Raw genomic sequence first — 12,622 nt, forward strand, 5'->3', positions numbered from 1 at the left:
TGGAAGGGCGATTTCTTGCATACCAGATGGGGATTTCCGGTATTTTTACCGGTGCTGGAAAAATCCATCTTACACCCCGGGGTGTAAGATGACTCTCGTGCTTTAAATGACGTATTACGAACTACACATATATGTGGAAGATTTATGTAGTAATTTATTTTATTTCAAAAACGGAATAAAAATCCAATACCTTGACAGTTCCTCTTTGTTCCTGATGTATATTTCTCGATTCAAAACAAGTTATTTTATCAAAAAATCATAACATTACGCTGCAACTGATAAAATAAAACTGGAACTAAACATTGTTATTTGTCTTTGAAACGTCATGACGTCTTTCCTGTTTACGGACGTTGGTTTCCCACGCTTTGTTTAAATACGCTGCTATAAGAAATAGTTCTAAAAAGAAAGCCGTTCGATTGATTTTATTTTTATTATCATTTCTTAATATCGGTATGCAAGAAAAAGATTCTGTCACTGGTTGTAGGTGCAGATGGGAATATCCGGCTCTCGGGTAACTGTTTAGGCGGTAACTCGGTAGGAACCATGTTACCACCTAAACAGTTACCCTCGAGGCTGGAAATTCCCATCTGCACCTACAACCAATGAAAGAATCTTATAGTCCAACCATCAACATTCTTTTTTTTGAACTCTTAGTCAGAAAATATAGTAGCTACAGCTTTTAAACTTTACAGGAGGATGGAGCACCACTTGAGGAGGATCAAAGTCATAAAGACTCAGAGACTAAAAGAGGTTTACAGACTCCTAAATCATAATTTATCAAGCTACGGCTTTCAAACTTGATGCAATTATTAAGTTCCACTAGAGGAAGATCCCTATTGGTTTCAGGGCTCAAATGTTAAGGTCACAGGGAGTTGACTTAATTTCTAGTATTTTTCGTTTTAGTCCGAGAAATTCGTAAAATAATTGTGCACATCGTGTGAAAAGCATGAAACTTGGCATGATAGCTGATGAATATATTTCATTTTATTTAAGAGTGGGAAGCGGGCTGTGAAAATCAAAATGGCTGCCAAAATCCAAGATGGCCGCCAAAACTTACAGTTCTATAGGAAAATACTGAGACGACTGTTAAGATAGCATTAAAATAACATATTTTGGCATATTATTATATAATTATATCAAATATCAAATAAGCATGATGTAAAAGCAAAAATAAAATCCAATATGGCTGCCAAAATCCAAAATGGCGGCCAAAATATTATGTTTACGAAACAAAAACACACTACAATTGAGCATTTTATGTAGTTATCTTGAAACTTGGCAAATAATTGTATACAATCATACTCAGCTTCCAATAAGAATGACAAATTAAAAAAAAGTCCAATATGGCTGACAAATCCAGATGGCTGCCATAAAATCATGTTTCATAAGTGAATCAAGCAACCATTGGGGTTTACTTTTGTGTGAATATTTATGAATTTACATTATTCATGCATAAGTGTTCACTTCCTGAAAAAACATATAGTGTACACTCCTGAAATAACATTAACATTTGTTAATAAAATCAATTAGTAAGGAAAACAAAATCCAAAATGGCCACCTTAAAAGTTAGATGTAGTTTTACATATTACAGAAAAGTTATCATTTCCAAAAAATGCATATATCAAAGTTCATTGGACCAGTTCTGACCATCGAATGTTTTATATGCATTCATATTATGTATGTATGTTAAAACAAAACTACAAAAACAACATCGTTTAGTGGATACATACTGATGTTTTACAATATTTCAAGTGTCATTTCAATTCTACCAAACAGACCTTGATATTTATTGTTCGCAGTCACCACTACATTTACACAGCTCGGTGCATTTTAAGTTTGCCTTCAAGCCAACTAAGTATTGATATATCAGAAAATCGAGGAATATATTGATTAATGACAATGATGCAGTCATATCATGTAAAGCAGCAAACATTGTTCGCCGGGATATGTTCAGTGGTAAAAACTGTGCTTTTAATGGAACATTGCAAGAAACTTGCCAACAGAAGGATATACCAAAATTCCTACAGACTATTGTAGAGATGATCTTAGGGGGTTCAAATATTAAGACTAGGACATCGAAAGTTGATGAGTTTCAATCCGCCATGTCTAGAGCACAACTTATGATATTTAACAGCACATCTACTCGTCGCAGAGACACAACAAAGAGTGTGTATAATTGCAAGCAACGCGAACCATCTCTACCAATATATGTAGGACTTATTGTACATGCAGAGACCAGAAAGCGTGGTTTTGTGGATAAGCTTCATGATCTCGGTCTGTCAGTCTCGGTGATTCACGTTGATTGCAATTATACACACACTTCGAACAGTGTTTGCTGCTTTACATATTATGACTGAATCATTGTCATAATCAATATATTCCTCGATTTCTTTCAAGGCAAATCCTACATCATCATTAAATGCCAAAAAACTTCTCGGCCTTCAATATATGCATGCATGTCTTTAAAATGTGCCATGAGTCTAGTTTTCAGTCTTGTTGAGTGAACTGCGAAATGTAAATACTTTATGCAAGGTTGACCCATCTCATTTATTTCAAATAAAACATGTGTTATTATCAAGAAGAGTTGCATTTGCAGTGCTCTTCCGTGTAACTTTCATAGGTGTTGCATCACTGTATACTGATGCAGCCGCTTAGTTGCCGTATCAAGCTCTCGGTCTCTGAACTTTACTCTGCATGTCTTATGCCATTTATCTTTGTTCTTTGTCAAAGTATCAGCTATGGATGTTTCCCTTTTCAAACTTTCCAGTTTTAAAAGTAATGGAAGACAAACCCCTGGTTCTATGAATTTGTAGATATTATCAAAAAATGAGGTATACTCCTTTCCAAAGCCTGGAGAGTAGGGCTAAAGTTAGCAGGGCATTGTAGGGGTTCTCTTGTAGTTTTCTTGGCATATGATACAAGTAGATGCCAATTGATTTCATACCCTCCTTATCTGTGTTTGAGGTATCATTTGACAAGTTTGTAGTTTATAAGCATATTAAGTACCGTATGTTATTTGTCCAACAATGCAATAATCTATAGCAAGAACATGCAGTAATAACCTCCACCAACAAGAGCTGTCGGAGGACAGCAACGCTCGACTATTCAACAGTCTTGTCAAATGAATGAATACAGAAGTTGAAAAAGGGGCATAATTTTGTAAAATGCAAAACAGAGGTAATGAACCTCTGTACTGCATGTCATATCATGACAGTGAACAAGTGTGTGAAGTTTCAATCCTTTCCAATTTGTAGATACTGAGATACCAGCTTACACACAAAAACTTAACCAAAAACTGCTAAGTCGAAAAAGGGGCATAATTTTGAAAAAAATGCAAAGTAGAGTTATGGGACCTTCACAGTGCATGTTAGATCATGACAGTGAACAAGAGTGCGAAGTTTCAATCCATTCGAATTAGCGGATACTGAGATATCAGATTACATACAAAAATTTAACCAAAAACTGTTGTCGAAAAAGGGGCATAATTTTGAAAAAAAGAGTAGAGTTATGGGACTTGCTTAGTGCATGTCAGATCATGACAGTGAACAAGTATGTGAAGTTTCAATCCATTCCCATTAGTAAGTACGAGATACCAGCTTACATACAAAACCTTAACCAAAATTTCTAAGTTGAAAAAGGGGCATAATTTTGTAAAAAAGCAAAATAGAGTTATGGAACCTGTGCAATTTAGGTCAGTTTATCACAGTGAATAAGTGTGTGAAGTTTCAATCCATTCCCACAAGTGGTTACTGAGTTACCAGCTTACATACAAAACCTAACCAAAAAATTTCTAAGTCGAAAAAGGGGCATAATTTTGTAAAAAAAGCAAAATAGAGTTATGGAACCTGTGCAATACAAGTCAGTTTATCACAGTGAATAAGTGTGTGAAGTTTCAATCCATTCCCACATGTGGTTACTGAGATACCAGCTTACATACAAAACCTTAACCAAATCGGGAGGCAGACGCCGACGCATTGGCGAGTCCAATAGCTCTACTATTCTATGAATAGTGGAGCTAAAAACTAGGTCTACTACTACTATTGTTTCATGCTGAAAGTGAAAAATGAACACTAGTTAAGGCTACAGTTTGTAGTTATCCAACGAAAATGGGTAGAGTGCTATATGTTAGTAGCATACATGAAGGATTGAATATATACAGATAAATACATGAGCTATAGTAGGTTAACATATACTGAAATGCATGGAACTATGTGCACTGCATGTTAGACTGATGTGAAAATTATACAGTCGGGGTATTAAAACGTATAGATAAACAGTTGATATATCTTTGATAGATTTACTTGGAACAGAAATTATATTTGTTATTTTGAATTGCGGGAACATGTGTCAGTATTAATGTTGTTGACATATATTATAAATGGCTAAATTTAAACAAAGGGGAACAACTTTTGTTAATAATTGGTGCATTTAAACAAAAGGAAGAAACTTTTTAAAAATCTGTTTTAAATATCAAATCAAATAGTTGATATATAACAATTTAAATTTTATTTTGAATCCATACAGCATAAACAGTATTTCTTGTATACTTCAGTAACAAATTTCTGTTAGTAGTATACTTCAATAAAAAGTTCTGTTAGTATTTATTCAATAAAATGGCATTTTTATTTACTTTGTTCTTGAAATATGGTAGAAAACATGTTTTGTTTATTTGTCTGTATACTAGAGAGCATTTCAATTAAGTATTACTGTTAACAATGCATTACTTCCACCTAAAGTAAACAATGCTTTGTATTTTTTGGCAGCCATCTTTTATTTTTGCAGCCATTTTGGATTTTGTCAATACAAAATGATAGACTTATTCCAGGTATTATATTATGATATTCTACTAATTCCCATGTGCATGCTTATTGCATGTTTTACATAGCTGTTTAATGATTTCCTTAATTTTTTCATAAAATTTTGAATTATGGCGGCCATCTTGGATTTTGGTGGCCATTTTGGATTTAAGACGCTGCTTCCCACTCTTAAATTAAGAGTAATATATTTTTCTACTACCATTCCAAGTTTCATGCTTTTCACAAAAAGTGCACAATTCGACCCTTTTTTAGGAACGGATTTCTTGGACTATTTCAGGGCTGCGTTTAATTGATGTTCAAGACTTCAAAAAATGTTTTGCCTAAAACATGTGAATGAGACACTGTAAATGAGATTAACTAGCATGTAATTGTGTAAGGCTGTACAAACAAAGTTTCATCAATGATGTATGTATTTCAGGGATAGGCGGAGTATATGGGAAATACTGTTTGTTGTCAGAGTTGTTTATGTATTTCAGGGATAGGTAAGGTACATGGGAAGTACTGTATGATTATAGCCAATGATGGCACAGTTAAAGGTGGTACTGTATATCCCGTGACACTGAAGAAACAGTTGCGACTTCAGGAGATAGCCCAGCAGAACAGAATACCATGTATTTATGCTGTAGATTCAGGAGGAGCCTTTCTGCCACTCCAAGTAAGATTATATCACACTAGAGAGGTAGACAGTATAAAACTAAAGATAGAGTTCTAAAAAGGGAGAGGTAGTCAGTATAAAACTTCAGATAGATCTGTTACAGTAGAGATGTAGACAGTATAAAACTAAAGATAGATGTGTTACAATAGAGAGGTAGAGACTATGCAACAACATAGATGTATCACAATAGAGATGTAGATAATGCTTCAGATAGAGTTCTCAAAAGGGAGAGGTAGTCAGTATAAAACTTCAGATAGATCTGTTACAGCAGAGATGTAGATAATGCTTCAGATAGAGTTCTCTACAGTATAAAACTTCAGATAGATTTGTTACAGTAGAAATGTAGACAGTACAAAACTTTAGATAGGTCTCTCACAGTAAAGAGGTAGACAGTATAAAACTTCAGATAGATCTGTCATAGTAGAGAGGTGGACAGTATAAAACTTGTCACAGTAGAGAGATGGACGGTATAAAATTTCAGATAGATCTGTCACAGTAGAGAGGTGGACAGTATAAAACTTCAGATAGATCTGTCACAGTAGAGAGGTGGACAGAATAAAACTTCAGATAGATCTGTCACATTAGAGAGCTGGACAGTATAAAACTTCAGATAGATCTGTTACAGTAGAGAGGTGGACAGTATAAAACTTCAGATAGATATGTTACAATAGGGAGGTAGATCTGTCACAGTAGGCGGTGAACAGTATAAAACTTCAGATAGATCTGTCACAGTAGAGAGGTGGACAGTATAAAACTTCAGATAGATCTGTCACAGTAGAGAGGTGGACAGTATAAAACTTCAGATAGATCTGTCACAGTAGAGAGGTGAACAGTATAAAATTTCAGATAGATCTGTCACAGTAGAGAGGTGGACAGTATAAAACTTCAGATAGATGTGTTACAGTAGAGAGGTGGACAGTATAAAACTTCAGATAGATCTGTCACAGTAGAGAGGTAGATCTGTCACAGTAGACGGTGAACAGTATAAAACTTCAGATAGATATGTCACATTAGAGAAGTGGACAGTGTAAAACTTAGATCTGTCACAGTAGAGAGATGGACAGTATAAAACTTCAGATAGATCTGTCACAGTAGAGAGGTGGACAGTATAAAACTTCAGATAGATCTGTCACAGTAGAGAGGTGGATAGTACTAAACTTCAGACAGATCTACTACAAAAGAGAGGTAGACAGTATAAAACTTCAGATAGATCTGTTACAGTAGATAGTATAAAACTTCAGATAGATCTGTCACAGTAGAGAGGTAGACAGTATAACACTTCAGATAGATCTGTTACAGTAGAGAGGTGGACAGTATAAAACTTCAGATAGATCTGTCACATTAGAGAGGTGGACAGTATAAAACTTCAGATAGGTCTGTCACAGTAGAGAGGTGGACAGTATAAAACTTCAGAGAGATCTGTTACAGTAGAGAGGTAGATAGTACTAAACGTCAGACAGATCTACCACAAAAGAGAGGTGGACAGTATAAAACTTCAGATAGATCTGTCACAGTAGAGAGGTGGATAGTACTAAACTTCAGACAGATCTACTACAAAAGAGAGGTAGACAGTATAAAACTTCAGATAGATCTGTTACAGTAGATAGTATTAAACTTCAGATAGATCTGTCACAGTAGAGAGGTAGACAGTATAACACTTCAGATATATCTGTTACAGTAGAGAGGTGGACAGTATAAAACTTCAGATAGATCTGTCACATTAGAGAGGTGGACAGTATAAAACTTAGATCTGTCACAGTAGAGAGGTGGACAGTATAAAACTTCAGATAGATCTGTCACAGTAGAGAGGTGGACAGTATAAAACTTCAGATAGATCTGTCACAGTAGAGAGGTGGACAGTATAAAACTTCAGATAGATCTGTCACAGTAGAGAGGTGGACAGTATAAAACTTCAGATAGATCTGTCACAGTAGAGAGGTGGACAGTATAAAACTTCAGATAGACGTGTTACAGTAACAAGGTAGACAGTATAAAACTTCAGATAGATCTGTTACAGTAGAGAGGTGGACAGTATAAAACTTCAGATAGGTCTGTCACAGTAGACGGTGAACAGTATAAAACTTCAGATAGATCTGTCACATTAGAGAGGTGGACAGTATAAAACTTAGATATGTCACAGTAGAGAGGTGGACAGTATAAAACTTCAGATGGATATGTTACAGTAAAGAGGTGGACAGTATAAAACTTCAGATAGATCTGTCACAATAGAGAGGTGGACAGTATAAAACTTCAGATAGATCTGTCACAGTAGAGAGGTGGACAGTATAAAACTTCAGATAGATTTGTTACAGTAGAGAGGTGGACAGTATAAAACTTCAGATAGATCTGTCACGGTAGAGAGGTGGACAGTATAAAACTTCAGATAGATCTGTTACAGTAGAGAGGTGGACAGTATAAAACTTCAGATAGATCTGTTACAGTAGAGAGGTAGACAGTATAAAACTTCAGATAGATCTGTCACAGTAGACGGTGAACAGTATAAAACTTCAGATAGATCTGTCACAGTAGAGAGGTGGACAGTATAAAACTTAGATGTGTCACAGTAGAGAGGTGGACAGTATAAAACTTCAGATAGATATGTCACAGTAGAGAGGTGGACAGTATAAAACTTCAGATAGATCTGTCACATTAGAGAGGTGGACAGTATAAAACTTAGATCTGTCACAGTAGAGAGGTGGACAGTATAAAACTTCAGATAGATATGTTACAGTAGAGAGGTGGACAGTATAAAACTTCAGATAGATCTGTTACAGTAGAGAGGTGGACAGTATAAAACTTCAGATAGATCTGTCACAGTAGAGAGGTAGACAGTATAAAACTTCAGATAGATCTGTTACAGTAGAGAGGTGGACAGTATAAAACTTCAGATAGATCTGTTACAGTGGAGATGTAGATAGTTCTAAACTTCTGACAGATCTACCACAAAAGAGAGGTAGACAGTATAAAACTTCAGGTAGTCAGAATAAAACTTCAGATAGATCTGTCAAAATAGAGAGGTACACAGTATAAAACTTAAGACAGATTTGTCACCACAGAGATGTAGAAAGATCTCTTACAGTAGAGAGTGAGTTCCAGCCCCTGCTCTTCCAACTAAAAATTACTAACACTGGGATAAAAGTCCCATTTATGGGTGTTTACACCTGGCACACTAAATAACCAGGAAAGCTTCTGGAATTGGAGCGTCTTGCACTATCTCCCACTAATGGTACTAACAGCCTTCTGGAGGAGTCTCTCATATGGGTTATCAATGGTGACTATAAATAAGCTTACATGCAAACATCAATCACAGTAGAGATATAGACAGTAAAGAACTTGAGATACATCTATCACAATAGAAAGGTACAGACAGTATAAGACAAAATAGATCTATTACAATAGAGAGGTAGTCAGTATACAACTTTAGATAGATCTCTAACAGTAGAGAGTTACTGTAAAAGCACATATTTTCGCAGGGTCAGAATTTTATGAATTACAAATTTAGTATGTTGGCGAGGTCTTATATTCGTGAAATTGTAAAAAAGTTAATCTGCTTGTTTCGGCTTTTAGTAAGTCAGGTGTACATAAAAGTTACTCATCATAAAGCATTACCTTAAGACTGTCTACCGCAAAGATTGATCACTATTAAGTGTATGGGTGTGTTTACACGTCTCATTACCTATAAACGTTGACGACCTTGTACCTGTAACAAACACAGCTATACATGGAATCTATATCCAGGGGCAGAGATGTCAATGTTTGTAATTAAACACTCTTCAAACACTAAAGTTTCATATCATTCTAAATTAAACATTCTGTTCGGCATATAATTATATTATCCTTTAGTTATAACGGAAACACTAAACTTTTGTAAATATGGTCTTTTCCATTTAATACGTTGGTGAAGGTTTGTGTAACGATGGGAATTGCTTGATTTGCATTACACTAATGGTTCATATTTATGCAAGGATTAATTTTTGCAAGGTGAGGGACATCATGAATATAGCGAAAATTAAACCCTTGCAAAAATACTGCTTTTACAGTACATATAGTCAGTAGAGAGGTGGACAGTATAAAACTGAAGATAGATCTATCACAATAGAGATGTAGGTTTATTATCACAGCTTTCCTGAATTTTAACTATCATACTTGTTAATATCAATGAAAACTGATATCAAAATAAAATCTTATATCTTAAAAAGATAACGCTTCAGTTCTGAACTTTTCTCTCTATATTGCTATATTTGAAAGTTATTCATTTTTTGTTTTTAGTCAGAAATATTCCTACCAGGGGGCAGGACATTCTACAATGAAGCTGTCATGGGATCAATGGGTATACCACAGGTAACATTTTGTATTGAGACTGTCTAATATTAAGTATTTGTCAATATAAATAATTTATATAACAGTCCCATAAAATGATAGGCATCATATGAAAGGCCGGTAATCCTTGTTAAAACCACAGAAGAATACTGTACATTATGTTTTAGCTCACCTGAACCAAAGGTTTAGGGTTAGGTATTAGTATAGGTGAATGGTCCAGCATCCATCATCTTCAATTTACATATACATCTCTTTTAAGAAACTGCTAGTCATAACTACAACAAAATTGGTCTGTAGCACCCTGGCAAGGTCCTCTCCCAAGTTTGTTCAAATGGTTCATCTTGATCCTTTTAAGGGGCCACTAAAGCTTAAAATGGAAAAACCTTTAAGATAATTTACAGACTAGTGTATAATGCTGTGTGCGCATCAAGTTTTACAACTTTAGTAATCTGAAAACTCGGCGATTTTGATTTTTCCTGGAGGCAATAATTAGGAGAAGTGGCCGACTTTACAGCAACGATATCACCCGAATCACCCTGTAGGATGATCCCTGGTATAATCTTCTACCAAGTTCATTAAAATTATTCTGATTTATCAAAAAACAAGACTGCCAGAGGGCGTGGTCACTTTTTTAGCTTCGTGCTCAGGTGAGCTTTTGTGATTGCCCTGTGTCCGTCGTCGTCAACAATTTGACTGTTAACACTCTAGAGGTCACAATTTTGGCCCAATCTTAATGAAACTTGGTCAGAATGTTACCCTCAATAAAATCTTGGACGAGTTCGATATTGGGTCATCTGGGGTCAAAAACTAGGTCACCAGGTCAAATCAAAGGAAAAGCTTGTTAACATTCTAGAGGTCACAATTTTGGCCCAATCTTAATGAAACTTGGTCAGAATGTTACCCTCAATCAAATCTTGGACAAGTTCGATATTGGGTCATCTGGGTTAAAAAAACTAGGTCACCAGGTCAAACCAAAGGAAAAGCTTGTTAACACTCTAGAGGTAACAATTTTGGCCCAATCTTAATGAAGCTTGGTCAGAATGTTACCCTCAATCAAATTTTGGACGAGTTCGATATTGGGTTATCTGGGGTCAAAAACTAGGTCACCAGGTCAAATCAAAGGAAAAGCTTGTTAACACTGTAGAGGCCACATTTATGACTATATCTTCTTGAAACTTGGCCAGAATGTTAATCTTGATAATCTTTAGGTCCAGTTTGAATCTGGGTCATGTAGATTCAAAAACTAGGTCACCAGGTCAAATCAAAGGAAAAGCTAGTTAACACTCTTGAGGTCACATTTATGACCATATTTTAATAAAACTTGGTCAGAATGTTAATCTTGATGATCTTTAAATCAAGATCAAATCTGGGTCAGGTGGGGTCAAAAACTAGGTCACTTTGTCAAATCAAAGAAAAAGCTTGTTAACACTCTAGAGGCCACATTTATGACTTTATTTTCATGAAATTTAGTCAGAATGATAATCTTGATGATCTTTAGGTCAAGTTCAAATCTGGGTCATGTGGGGTCAAAAACTAGGCCACCGGGTCAAATCAAAGGAAAAGTTAGTTAGCACTTTAGAGGCCACATTTATGACCATATCTTTATGAAACTTGGTTGGAATGTTAATCTTGATGATCTTTAGGCCAACTTTAAATCTGGGTCAGATGGGGTCAAAAACTAGGTCACCAGGTCAAATCAAAAGAAAAGCTAGCTATCACTGTGTAAGCCACATTTATGACCTCATCTTAATGAAACTTGGTCAGAATGTTAATGTTGATGATCTTTAGATCTAGGTCACCAGGTCAAATCAAAGGAAAAGCTTGTTAACACTCTAGAGGCCATATTTATGACTGTATGTTCATGAAACTTGGCCAGAATGTTAACCTTGATAATCTTTAGGTCAAGTTCGAATCTGGGTCATGTAGGGTCAAAAACTAGGTCACCAGGTCAAATCAAAGGAAAAGCTAGTTAACACATCAAACTTGGTCTGTAAAATGCTTATAAAGTCCTCTGTTAAATTTCTTCCTATGTGGGCACTTGGGCCGCTAGAGCTAAAAGTAGAAATACCTTTTAATGATAATTACTGAACTGCTTTGGGGATCTACATTAAACTTGGTCTGTAGCATCTTTGAAATGTCCTCTCTCAAAATTTGTTCAGATGGGGCCACTTGATCTATTTTTAGCTCAACTATTCGAAGAATAGGGGAGCTATCCTACTCGCCCTGGCGTCGGCGTGAGCATTAGTGTCACAAATGTTAAAGTTTGCGTACCACCCCAAATATTTTCAAAGTCCATTGAGATATTGCTTTCATATTTTGCATACTTGTTAACCATCATGACCCCAGTCTGTAAAAAGGAGGAGGCAACTCTGTCAAGCATTTTGACTGAATTATGGCCCCTTTTCGACTTAGAATAGATGTTAAAGTTTGCGTACCACCCCAAATATTTTCAAAGTCCATTGAGATATTGCTTTCATATTTTGCATACTTGTTAACCATCATGACCCCAGTCTGTAAAAAGGAGGAGGCAACTCTATCAAGCATTTTGACTGAATTATGGCCCCTTTTCGACTTAAAATAAATGTTAAAGTTTGCATACCACCCCAAATATTTTCAGAGTCCATTGAGATATTGCTTTCATATTTTGCATACTTGTTTACCATCATGACCCCAGTCTGTAAAAAGGAGGAGACAACTCTATCGAGCATTTTGACTGAATTATGGCCCCTTTTTGACTTAGAATAAATGTTAAAGTTTGCGCACTACCCCAAATATTTTCAAAGTCCATTGAGATATTGCTTTCATATTTTGCATACTTGTTTACCATCAT

At 35.6% G+C, this 12,622-nt stretch overlaps 1 protein-coding gene across 1 annotated transcript in view; it reads left to right on the forward strand.

Moving 5' to 3' along the window:
• The first annotated feature begins 5,235 nt into the window (after nt 1–5,235).
• LOC123525330 (uncharacterized) overlaps nt 5,236–12,622 on the forward strand; it is a 38,711-nt gene continuing 31,324 nt past the window's right edge. Inside the window, exons 1-2 of the mRNA XM_053537951.1 lie at nt 5,236–5,472; nt 9,742–9,813. Of these exons, the coding sequence (XP_053393926.1) occupies nt 5,251–5,472; nt 9,742–9,813 (294 nt within the window). The 5' untranslated portion in view covers nt 5,236–5,250. The remainder of the gene's footprint in view (nt 5,473–9,741; nt 9,814–12,622) is intronic.

The sequence above is a fragment of the Mercenaria mercenaria genome, chromosome 3 (genome assembly GCF_021730395.1).
Source record: "Mercenaria mercenaria strain notata chromosome 3, MADL_Memer_1, whole genome shotgun sequence".
NCBI classification, from domain to species: domain Eukaryota; kingdom Metazoa; phylum Mollusca; class Bivalvia; order Venerida; family Veneridae; genus Mercenaria; species Mercenaria mercenaria.